Source organism: Podarcis gaigeae (assembly GCF_964106915.1).
Source record: "Podarcis gaigeae genome assembly, chromosome: 3".
In the NCBI taxonomy this organism is placed as follows: Eukaryota; Metazoa; Chordata; class Lepidosauria; order Squamata; family Lacertidae; genus Podarcis; species Podarcis gaigeae.
The window spans coordinates 94,099,383-94,112,789 of record NC_139680.1 but is presented as its reverse complement, the minus strand read 5'-3'; the positions used below and the strand labels follow the sequence as shown (position 1 = coordinate 94,112,789).

General features: G+C 39.3%; 1 protein-coding gene across 4 annotated transcripts in view; it reads right to left on the bottom strand.

Annotated features, from left to right (window-relative positions):
• Positions 1-13,407, bottom strand: part of GPATCH2 (G-patch domain containing 2) — a 101,184-nt gene that overhangs the window by 84,514 nt on the left and 3,263 nt on the right. For 2 of the 4 annotated variants that reach the window (XM_083733508.1, XM_083733509.1), the window contains exons 2-3: positions 8,886-9,602; positions 5,245-5,306 (exon numbers count right to left, since the gene is read on the bottom strand). In XM_083733508.1, the coding sequence (XP_083589634.1) occupies positions 5,245-5,306; positions 8,886-9,602 (779 nt within the window). Of the gene's footprint in view, positions 1-5,244; positions 5,307-8,885; positions 9,603-10,065; positions 10,089-11,741; positions 11,797-13,407 lie in introns of those variants that run through there. The other 2 variants (XM_083733510.1, XM_083733511.1) reach the window with 2 other exon arrangements.

The window sequence follows — 13,407 nt, the reverse complement described above, 5'->3', positions numbered from 1 at the left end:
GGAAGCCTGCTATAGTTGTTACTGTAGTGCTTAGAACATGGCATTTACTAGCATGAGAAGTACTGACACCAATAAAAGGGTATAAAATGCAATGTTTTAGAACCAATTCAGAAATGTGAAAAATAATAAACTAGCTAATCTTTTGGTGATAACGGCAGGGAAATCCATTTAAGTTACTGCATTCCCAACACTAACAAAAGCAAGCCTTAATCTCCTGCAGGGAATTAAAGAGAATAAAACTGTGAAAACAGTTCTTTGCAGTTGATAATGGTATATAATTAGCTTAATTTCATGATTTGTATGGTATATAAATGGGGGAAACAATCATGAACAGATGTGACCAAATCAAATTAATCTGATTAAGTTCATTAAGAAATAAGTTTTGAAAAAGTTGTTTTTAAATGAAAGATGACAGTACCACAGGAAACATCAAGAGTCCAGGGATATTTTAATGAATCTTAGAAACTAAAAAAAATCAAAAGTAAAACAAAATTATGCACTTTGCTAAATCAACATCTGAAACTCTTGTATGCATCTATGCTCATGTCACTTTGATTTTATCCAGAGTCATGATTTACTTTCTGTATAGGAATGATGGCTGCTGAAGCACAACTCGTTTGTGATGTCAGAAAAGACATTGTGGATCTGCAGCCTACTGTAGAGTGGCTAAGTTACCTGGATGATGGCAACAGGTTGTCCTCAGGTCACTGTGATAGAAAGGAGTGTTAGCCTGTCTATCGTGATTAAAGGGATGTCCTATAGAACTTGAAAGTCTTGTGACGCTCTTTTTTAAAAAAAATGTTTATTAACGTTTGAGAAAATCAATCAAATGGAAACAAATATATATGTGACTGTGACTGTAAACTTAGGTGATGGAAGGAAACATGCACACAACATGTGAGAAGGATGCACACAAGAGGAGGGGCGCAGCTGCCCAGGCAAGATACCTCCACAAGCTTTGCTCAAGCACACCAAGAGAAGAGAACAGTAATTCAGGTGCACTCTGATCCTCTTCCTTTAAATCTAAGCCATGCTGTAAGGTAGGTTTCACATAGATAAAGATATCAGTGCTTGCATTTGATATCTCAAGGAAGTCAAGCAAGCTGAGGATGAATTGTCCTGCATTATGAACAGTTTTGAACTGTTAAATACTTGGGCACCAAATAAAGGAGATGGCACAGCAATCAGCAAATTGTTGGTACTAGACTAGCCTTCCCATCTGGTGCTCTCCAGATGTGTTAGACTACAATTCCCATTTGCCTCAGCTGGTACCAGCTGGGCCTCATGGGGGCTGTAGTCCAAAACACCTGGAGGGCACCATTTTGATGGAGGCTGAACTAGATATTTATTACACAAACTTTTAAGAATGATTAGCAGAAATTGGCTGATAGCATTGTTTCATAAGTTGGAAATATTCTCATGCTTGAAAATTGTTCACGCTGCCTTTCAAATAAGGAGTGTAATCCAAATAATTTGACAGTTAGGTAGATAATCCAGAGCAACAGAGTATACTAATGAATACTGTACTGTTTAGACTAAGACTAATACATGCTAGCAATGGCAACCCAAAACCCCAATACTATTCTGAGCAAAGGTCAGAATTAAACTGTAGTATTTACCTTAGTCTGACCCAGCCTTGCCCTTGAGATTGTCTGCAGTGATTCCAAGACTTAGTCCTCCAGACTTAATTCTAGGTAAAGATGCCCATGACCCTAGCCTTTAACAAATCACCAGAAGAGAGAACAGTAGTGTACAACAGTCTATACACCAACAGCAAACTCATTCTCCAAGTGTTATTTCTTATGTAGAACAAACAGCACCTTACACACATGAGAGGGAGGTATCAGCTGGGGTGGAAGTACCAAAAAGAAAGAAAATCATTTAGATAAAAAAAGATTTTAAAAGGAGGGGGGGGTCCAAAGCAGTCTAGAAACCACAATAGGGGAAAGAGCTCTTGTGATCGAATCCTGCTTGCTGTTGGGGGAGGGGGACACAAGAAAAACAGAGAAGTGGGGAAATGGAGAACATAGGGAATGGCTGGCTGGAACAGTGTGATTTGGAGCACTCCAAATACGTTGCCCCTCCATGTACTATTGAAGGTTAAACAGTAAATTACTGATAGAAGGGTACACTTGGTCAAACAGATATGTAACAGAAGAGCAGAGCAGGAAGTTTCCCCATTAGGGATATTCAAACCCTGTAAACGCGGGGGGGGGGGGGGAGGATCAAATGTACTCTAACAACACTGTAGAAATACAGAACCTTTGTCTTCCACCACTATGCTTTAGGTATTACTCAACCTTGAACAGGCATGAATTTCCATGTGGTGTTTCAGCCCCATTCTACACTACATATAGCAACAAAATTATGTTTTCCTTTCTACTGCTCTGTGGGTAGGCAATTCTCTCTATTGGGTTGATTCAGAAAACTGGAAAGCCATACACATAACAAGCTACAGACTGTAGTACCCCACAAAATGGTGTTTAAATTCTTTAATTACTCTTCATGTTCTATAGATGTTTAGCCAACAACTTGCTCCTTCCATTTCTTGTGAAAAAAGGAGCACAAACAACAAAACAAACTGAGTGGTATGCAACTTATCTATGTTCATTGATTTCAATGGGTCTACTCTGAGCAAAACTTATTATGTAGTATTTAACTATGTTCATAATAAACTACTCACTTTCCTGTATATTAGAAGTTTATAGAAGGCCTTTACGAACCTGAGTTTTCTAAATCTGTTTTTTTTATTTAAATAAACAACTATAGCTATCACTTAATGCAGTATACACTACTAATTCAATGTTTGGGGTCACCAAAGGTTGCATCCAACCAAGTCATATGAAATCAATGGACTAACTAACTTAAGCCAATTGATTTCAATGGGTCTACTTTGAGTACAACACAAAACTCTGGGTCCCTACTGCATATGCAAATGTTAGCAAACAGTCTGAATCCTAATCAACAGTGGCAAGACATAATAGCAATTTTCAATCAAGGACCTTCAGATGATCACTTTTTCCTTTTCACAGAAAGGTATTTGCTGAATGTGCTGACGAGAATAACCCAAAAACACTTTACATCCAAGCAACTTAGAGCTGACTTATGTGCAACTGTATTGTTTTGCTGGAAAAGGAAAGTTCTCAATCAAGACATGATTTATTTATTTTTTGCTTGCAAGTGGTGTCATGGTTTTCACCAGTTACTTTATTTGCATAGCTTTCCAGCATCTGAACCCAAAATTGAACTGATACACTCCATTTTCTAATGATTAAGGGTTAAGAGGAAATAGTGGTTAATATTCACACTCAAGAACGGAAAAGAGGGGATCAGAAAGGGAACTCACAGTCTCTTAACCACAGTTCAATAGACTGACCAATACTACATCTTCACTGACCCTAACTAAAGACACAAATCCCAATTACTTACTTCAGCATAGTATTCCTAGATCAAGGAGACCACACTTGGGATTTGGCCCTTTAGCCCATGGGAAATAAATAGTTTAAGATGCGGACATATCCTGTATTCTGTTGTGTGAAATAAGAGAGTTGCTGCATTTCAACTGCTAAGTAAGGCTTTTTAAATAGGACTAACAAATTCCCAAATGCTTCTATAAAAATAGAATGCAACATTTATATCAGGCCAGTAGTTCAGAAACAGTTTTTTATGTAATGTTGCTCATTCCCCAAATCACACTTTTCAAAGATATGAAATCATATTTTTTATACATTCTGAAAGAATTTTGCATGGAATGTTTAATACAGGAAACAATGCAAATGTTCCTTTACTGTGTTCCGTTTCAAGAACATTCAAAACATACACTGTATCAACTTCCTGAAAACAATAGGTTTAACCTTTTTGCCTTATTGTGGCAACAAGAATGGTTTACCTTATGCCAGTGCAAGTGTCACCCTATACATGCTAGGATTGGGACACTAAATATCAGTCAAATATCTCATGAACCCAAGAATGCCCTTCATTCAGTCAGTAATTTCAGTTGTAATATAACGTTTTCAAACAGGAAAAGCAAGAATAAGGGCTCTGCTCCTTAGTTTGCTATGTGTCTGTGAAACCATGAGTACATTTAGGGCAGCCATAGGCAAACTCGGCCCTCCAGATGTTTTGGGACTACAACTCCCATAATCCCTAGCCAACAGGACCAGTGGTCAGGGATGATGTGTTGTAGTCCCAAAACATCTGGAGGGCTAAGTTTGCCTATGCCTGATTTAGGAGAAGGTACCCCATTATGCTGAATGACAATATTTAAAAACCAGCTTATTAAATAATTACTATATACATTTTTTAAATTTAATTTCACTTTGAACAAAATTTGGAATTATTTGGAATTGTTTGGCCTGTACTTGGGAGTCCAAATAAAAGCCCCAAAGAACAACTTGACTTCTTGACTATTGATGACATACAATTGAACATATGAAGTTGCCTACCTAGCCTCATTCTGCCTACTCTGATGAAGGGCAACGGATTCCTGATACCTGAGTTTCTTAGCCAGAGATGGAGGACATAGAACCTGGAACCTTCTGCATGTCCACCAAGTTATGACCTCTCCCAAATTGATTGGAATATTTTACTTCAGAAGAGTTAATCAACACATTTTTTTTCATTATTAACGTACTTCACCCTCTCAACAGTTTTAACGAATTCATGATTTAAAATGTTTGACAATTCTTTGACCAGTCAAAGTGACTAGCCCTAAATACATGGGGCACACTAGCGCCTTATGTAGTGGTGACACATATGAGAGTTGAAAGTTGTATGTGCAGTAGCACCAGCTTCAGCAGCTGTGATGGTGGTGCACCCAGGACCAAGTCCCAATAACAGAGGATCAATCATGCCCTTATATAGGCATTTGAACCCTTATCCTGAACTGTGTATGCTGCCGTAGCAACGTGCCTAATAGAAGAGAATAAGAAAGCAGGACATAACAATTGTTATAAGATGCCTCAAAAAAGTCACGCCTCCACAATCATTTTTGCTTTACACAAAATGTGATAAGAAAATCACAGTTCATTCACAGGATTAATGTCTAAAATTGGAGAGATTGCACTATTAAATTGATAAATAGTTTTACGTTTTTAAAATCTGCAAGAACTAAACCCCAAACTTCCTACATGAAGATTAAAAATACTGGGATATAAACCAACCAATTGTGAAATAATGGTCAGTGTTTTACAGAACTGAATCTGATCCAATTTCAAAAACAAAAAAATTGCACTGTTTCAGTACCTTGTCTTCCCTCATCATTGGTAAACAAACCAGCATCACTACTGCTCAGGCTGCTGGATTCACTGTAATAACAGAGAGAAAGAAACAGATCAAAAGTGCAATTGATATCTCAGTCATAAAATTTTAAAGAGACAAGATTGCACTCAGATGAAACTTAAGCCTTCACAAAATCTAAAAGAAAATAAGACAATTTTTTTAAAAAAAAAAAAATATCAAACTGCAAATATCCCAGTTCCATTAACTACAGAACATTATTTTTGGCACATAAAACCACAGGAATCTAATGGGACCCTGACAGTAAGCCAGATGTGACTGCAATGAGGTGCTGACACAATTGATGCATTTTATTATCTGTTTCCATCAAATGCTCACTGCTCCTTTCTTATGCTGTGCAATTCAGCTTGATCCCAAATACCGCTGCTCAGTTAAAAAATAAAATAAAAGCGGTGGTGGTGGGATCTCAGGCAAAACCATTCTGATCTGTTCAACACATGAAACACAAGGGGCAAGACTTTTTTTCAACATTTACAAATATTCTGAAAGATGCACTGCATAAAGAGATTCACCGGAATTCTATTATTTAGAGGAAGAACAAACGTTTACACTACAACAACCTATTAAAATAAAGTAAATGTCACCCTGAAGATCCCCCCCCCCCGCCCCCAGGATCAATGTGATTCTAATGGCAAAAAGAAATGTTAACTTCCAGCTGACAGCTGTTTCATATGCGTCATTCAAACGTCTTGTCTATCCATGTTAAAAAATGTTTATGCACAGATGTGTATTTGCGACTATGAGCATCATGGAAGAAGCCATGTAAAAATTTGCTGCGAAGGCAGTTTTCAAACATTTTCAACTGGCAATTAGGTGGCAGCTGTGAGCAGCTATGAATCGTGGTTTCTTCCAGTCTACTGACTTCACACATATGCAGAACAGGACTAACCCCACACCACTTTCATAATCCTCGAGGAGTGACCAATGCAATGTTCTCTATTTGTGGTTGTCCTTGAGCATTTAAAAGCTTCACGGAGGCAAATACAACAGTTTTCCTTGTTAAGCATAGGGCGATGGGATCACAGGACCCATGTTGTAACAGTGGAACTGACTCTCTGCTTTCTGTGTGTAATTGAGGCAGCAGATGTTAACCTATAGCCGAATCTAGATAAGACAAAGATTCTGTAGTTGAATGGATCCCAGATATGGAATTTGGCGATCATCCAGATCTGGATGGGGCTGCCCTCTCCTTGAAAAAGCAGGTTTGTAGGGTTTTTCTGCTTTTTGTTTTGTTTTTAAAGAGTTGGTGGTGCTCTTATAACCATCACTGTCATTTTAAGCCCAGGTGTACACAGTGGCTAGGAATGCTGACATTTTTCTAAACAGGGTTAGACTAGCTACAGTTATCCATGCTTTGGTAACTTCCAGGATAGGCTACTATAATGTGCTTTGCATGGGGCTGCCTTTAAAGATGATCCGGAAGTAATGAAGAATGTGGCAGCCAGGGAATTAATAGAGGAATCATGCTGGTTGCATATTCTAAAACAGTTGCATTGGTTTGACAGTCATCTTCGAGGCCCAATTCAAAGTTCTTATGCTGACATTTAGAACCATGAATGGTCTGGGATCCAGATATAAGACAGAATATCTTCTGCCATATTAACATGGATGTGAATTAAGATCAGTCAAAGAAGTTCTTCTGGCGAATAGTGTGGGATGAATAGTGTGGGGGGCTAGGGAAAAGTCTTTTTGGTGGTGGCTCTGTGTCTGTGGAATAACCTCTCCAATGAAGTGAGGCTTGTCCCAACTTTTTAGTCTTTTAGATGCCAGGCAAAAATGCACCTTTTTGTCAAGCTTTCAGAAGCTGATGGGCAAAGTTATATTTATGATACTGCTATTTATGTTATTTATTAATTTAACATTGTTGCTTATTGTGTTTTATATTATTTTTATGTAAAACACTCTAAGAGTATAGAAATCTCTTAACAAATAAATAAAACCAGCTACACAATGAGAAAGCCCTGCTTCAAAAACATTCGGTTAACACTGCAACATCTAGCAGGATTTGGTAATACTTTCTCCATTAAATACATTGAATCGGAGAGGTCTGTGCTCTCTGTATAAACATCAAACAGGGAAAACTAGCAGTTGAAGGGAAGGGGGCTATAATGTATATCAAGTGTTAATATACTGAGAACATATAGAGAGTCCTGCTGGTTGAAACCTAGACCCATCTAGTCCTTGTTCGTTCATTCTCACAGTGGTCATATGGTGGGCCTATGGGAAGCCCACTAGCAGGATTTAAGGGCAAAGGCACTTTCCTGCTTGTGTTCTTCAACAACTGGTACTGATACTGATGCTGGAGGCAATAGGCAGGTTAACAAGAAATATGAAACGAAAATGTCAAATACAAATGGTAAATTATAATATTTAGATTTTATCATGCCACCCAGCGTCTTGTCCCTAATGGAGGTCAGCTACCATTAAGTGTAGACAAATTATAAACCTACTTCCTTGACAATATTTGACCATTGCATGACTCTCTGTTCTCCAGACTGTAATTCATATTTATTGAGCACCAATAATGTACTAAACCCCATTCCCTGCCTCATCACCAAACAATTGATTTACTGAAATTTCAGCAAATACAAAAGCTCCGGAAAATGTAGGCTTCTTGGACTACTTATGGCCTCCTAGAAGAAAGGGAAAAACAGCGCCCTACATTATCTTCACCTAGGAGCAGAGTGGCAACCTGTATGGATGGGTACTAAGATTACTCATTTTGTCTTAACCAAGCGTAACCATGAATGCAGAATGGAGTTAGTGCTTACAAAGGGGACAGAGTAGGAGTGCAAAATAAACCACCACAAAAACAAAACACAAGACCTAGAACTTGCCATCCAATGTTGTGTAAGTGGAAATTAGTAGGGAAGAACATTTCAACATGTTTCAGCAGACCTTATGGCACCAAGGGATCAAATTAGTTTTAAAATACTACCCTAGATTCTAAATGTTTATCTGATTTCGCAAAACGTCCTATTTGACGTTGTGTTTAAAACTAACAAAATCAAAATTGTGCAAAAAAAGTGTTCTGCAAAAGGAAAAAATGATTTTTTTACCTGTGTACAATTTTTACAACGTACATTACTTATCTAAATTTGCATATTTTTCCTATAATTATTATTTGCTCATTCTAACTACTGAAAATATGAGTGTTCACAACTCATGAAACACAGTAAAAAAAATATCATAATGACTGAAGTTAGTAAGGCTAGCAACCCTATGCACACACTTGTTTGAGAGCAACCGTCCCTGAACTCTGATTTACTTATGAGTCTCCACTGCCCTTGACCTTCAGGGCACCCATATATTTTTAGATGAAATGCAACAGTTATGCATATGGTGGTATGAATAAAAACACTTGGAAGACAGTAAAACTATTCCATAATTAGAATTCTGACAATAAGAGCTCTAATATAGTACAGTAGCAGGAAGTCTTGAAACTATTTTAAACTGTACACACTTTCGTAGTATGCTACATTATGTTTTCATCATGAAACACAGGAAAAAATACTAAGCGATAAACATGTATCAAATGCCAAATTGAAAATAAAAAACTTGCAATTGAATGAAATGTTAAAAGTAACCTGTCACTCATGTTTTCATCTGAGCCCTTTTGCTCCTCGTATTCCATCTTATCCTTGCTTGTCTGGTTGATTTCATCATTCTCAATGACCACTCCTTCATCCAAAATGTCTGGTCCTTGCCGACTTGCTGCTAGTTTCCTTTTTTTAACTTTGCTCTTGGTTAGTTCTTGATGTTGGCAAGATCTGTTGTCATTGTCCATTTCCTGATCCTTAATGTTATCCTGCTGCTGCGGTAAGGTCAGCGTGTTTGTTACTTCTGAAGGTAGATCCACTGCCATTCGTTTCACCTTTCGCCTCCTACGCAGAGTCCTATTTCCTAGATTGTCAACTGCTAAATCAGGTTCATGCCATAGAGGCCTTTTGCCCCTGAGGTTATTTAAATTTGACGTCGGCCTGCGTTTTGCAAGTAACAACTGGTCATCAGAGTCGCTATGGTCTTTCTTGTTATTGGCATGGTTTTCTCTATAATCCTTGTTTGGTTCCTCAAGGCTGGAATCAGAGCCTTCACTTAAACAGTGGCCTGTCTCCCAGGGGTGATGGGTGTTAAATGAACGTCTTTTCCTCCCCCTTCGCTTTCGGGCCTGGCGTTTTAGAAGGCAAGAGACACTGCGAGAATGGTCTCCCGTATCCGCAAAGCCTCCTCTTGCTTGCTCCGAACTCTCCTCCAGTGCCGAGACCAGATCATGAACTAGTTCCTCCATAGTCTTGCTGAACTGCCTGAAAAAACAATTCAAATTAATTGAAGAAAGCTCTTCTACTAGAACCACTACCACCTAAAAGGCATAGCTTTCATTTCACATTCAAGTGCCACTTATCAAACTTACATAGAGAAACAGGATCCAAAACCAAAATGTGGGAATTATCTTGTTGTGCCATCTTTAATTTCACCTGTCCTAGTGCCTAGGACCAGTTAAACATTTAATTTCTGTCTGTAATTGCTGCCATTTCCCATGCAGTTGATCCATGAAACAGGATTTTTAAGTCCTGTGTGTGCTGTTCTAAATAAAGGGAATATCCTTATTCTAGTTTTCCTTCAACGTGGGCTCACTGACTGTGGTATGCAGGTACAATCATTTAAACAAGCACACATAAGTGCCACCTATACTGCCAATATATTGATTAAATTTGTTTACTGACTAATTGGAATCTAAGGAGGAAAACTTTCTACTTCATGACTCACTATGAGAATGACTGTGAAATTCTGAAGTGACACATCTGGAAGGAGACAGCTGCACCTATTTTGACCTAAAGAGCTTGGAAATCAAAGCTATGCTGATTTCCCCACTTTTTCAATGACTGCATTATTGTGGTTTGTTATGAAAACAAAGCTCATTTGCACATCCCAATGACACCTTCTTGGCTCCTTCCCTGGTGTGAATAAGAAACGACCTGGTTACCCACAATGAAGCTTGACTTCCCATGATGTCGGAAGCCAGGATCCTAGTTTGTTGCAGGATAGATAGGCTAATAATAATAATAATAATAATAATAATAATTCAAATTATATACCACCCTTTATCAAAATATCTCAAGGCAATGTACATTAGAAACACTTTACAAAACATGAATGATAATAACATAGTAAAAAGCAGAGGAAGTCAAGCTTAATTGCAGCTTCCTTGCTGGTTTATTGTGAATGTATGTTGATACATACATTCAAAATAAACAGTATGTTGATACATGTGGTCCATTTATTTCTGCTTTAATCCTCCCCTGGTGCAAGCAGGAGACACAATCAAGCAATATGCATCAGTACATTGTTTATTCACAGTAAATCACAGGGAAGCCACAATTAAGGTTGGCTTCCTGTGCTGTCTGAACCTGCAATCCTGGTATAATAAAGGTAAAGCGAGCCCTGACCATTAGGTCCAGTCGTGACGGACTCTGGGGTTGCGGCACTCATCTTGCTTTACTGGCTGAGGGAGCCAGCATACAGCTTCCGGGTCATGTGGCCAGCATGACTAAGCCGCTTCTTGCGAAACCAGGACAGCGCATGGAAACACCATTTACCTTCCCGCTGGAGCGGTACCTATTTATCTACTTGCACTTTGACGTGCATTCGAACTGCTAGGTTGGCAGGACCTGGTATAACAGGGAGCAACAAATCAGGATCCCAGGTTCAGAAAGCACAAGAAGCCAATCTCAATGGTGGCTTCCTGGTTTGTTTGTCCTACTCACACAAGGGGAGAATTGAAAGAGGGAGAAATCAGGCAACATGAATTAGCACAATATTTATTCACAATGAACCTGCAAAAGCAACCTAAAATTTGAGGACTGGACAAATTACCAGCATTTCAACACCCATAGAAACTTTAGTAAGTGAGGTGGGAAGAGATTCAGGATACTGTCTGCTGCACAAGTTGCCCAATTGAGGAAAAGCTTTTTTGGCATCAAGAAACAGTGGCTAACATCTAAGCCAATAGTCTAATGTTTCGCAGAATTACTGCTCACTATCTGAGTGGTGTAACCAAGAAAAACTGAAGAGCAGTATGGTTGGGTTACAATTTAGAAATATCAGTATACTGAATTAAGTTATCTATGATGGAAAATCTGTATGAATTGAAAAATATTTTCAGGTAATGCAATACCGGGATTGAAGTATAGTCTTATTCATCGGTTCTAATACAGTGGTACCTCGGGTTCCATACACTTCAGGTTACAGACTCCGTTAACCCAGAAATAGTACCTCGGGTTAAGAACTTTGCTTCAGGATGAGAACAGAAATCGTGCTCCGGCGGTGAGGCGGCAGCAGGAGGCCCTTAGCTAAAGTGGTGCTTCAGGTTAAGAACAGTTTCAGGTTAAGAACGGACCTCCGGAACGAATTAAGTACTTAACCCGAGGTACCACTGTATATACCTCCAAGAATCTGAATGTAATGGCAGCATTTTATTTTAAAGTGAGGCACATGGATCTTAAAGATAGGACAAGAAGCAAATTATTCCATCCCATATTGTTCTTTCCAGTCTAACTCTGAAGAAAGTCTTTTAAGGTGCCCCCCTGAAAACATTTTATTGTAGGTACAGGAACCACTTAGATTGCCTTCACCCTCTGTTCAAGAAGGAGAAACGTATACCACACTACCATTGTGCAGTCAAAAGAAAAACATCATAAGGATGCAGATTTGCAAAGGAGGGTGATATTTGAAGAAACTGTTACTGAAAGTAGTTATGAAGACACTTGTAAACATTCACCAGAGACTATGTTTTCAGTTCTTTACTTGCTCTTTTCCTAAAATGTAGAACAAAGCAAGTTAATCTCTACTATATTTTCCCACTAAGCCACCTTAAAGGTAAAGGTAAAGGTACCCCTGCCCGTATGGGCCAGTCTTGACAGACTCTGGGGTTGTGCGCCCATCTCACTCAAGAGGCCAGGGGCCAGCGCTGTCCGGAGACACTTCCGGGTCACGTGGCCAGCGTGACAAAGCTGCATCTGGCGAGCCAGAGCCGCACACGGAAACGCCGTTTACCTTCCCACTGGTAAGCGGTCCCTATTTATCTAATTGCACCCGGAGGTGCTTTCGAACTGCTAGGTTGGCAGGCGCTGGGACCGAGCAGCGGGAGCGCACCCCGCCGCAGGGATTCGAACCGCCGACCTTTTGATCAGCAAGTCCTAGACGCTGAGGCTTTAACCCACAGTGCCACAAGCCACCTTAAGTAGGTATCTATTCACCTTATTTCAGAAATTATGATATATTTAAACAGAAAATTAAACCCATGCAAGCAGCATTCAAAAATTGCAACTTGTAATATTAGCAAAACAAATATTTAAGTCTTATGACAGTATGAGTTGTACCTACTGAACTTCTCTCAAGCATTTAATATCTCACATTCCGTGTTTTACATCGCATAGCAAAGACAATTACAGCAACGCCCCTCAGCTAGTGATAAAATCTACTTCTTGTTTCAAAGAAGACATTAAGCTAAAGAAATTGTAGTTTGCCTGCAGTGACCTTTACATTCAGCTATAACAATAAAGTTTACTAAATGTTGACCCCTCTACGCACTACTAGAAGCAATATAGTTTGAAGCAATCACACTGTAACGCTGTTTAAGGTTGTAATCTTAAACCCAGTTACCGTATTGGCCTGAATAAAAGCCTCACTTTCCCCCCAAATTCCGAATGTGAAAAGTTTAAGTGTGGCTTATATTTGCGACCTTACAGTATGCAGCCAGAAGCGCGGGGCAAACAGGAGCACAGCAAAGTGGGCGCCTGCCCCGTGCGTAGTCCCCATCCTCTCCCCCCAGGCCAAGAAAGGAGAGAGCTGGAAGGGGAAAGGCCGCTGGCAATGCAGTGTGTCCCTCCCACCTATGCAGCCAAGAGAAGAGGAATGGAACGGCTTATATTCAGGTATTTTTTCTTTTTTCCTCCTCCAATTTTAAAGGTGTGGCTTATATTCGAGTCAGCTTATATTCAGGCCAATACAGTACGTACGCTTATATCTTCCTGAATCTGGTGGGGTTACTGTGCATAGAACTGAAGACTGGCAATCCAGGGCAAATAACAGCCAGATATTTTTTTAAAA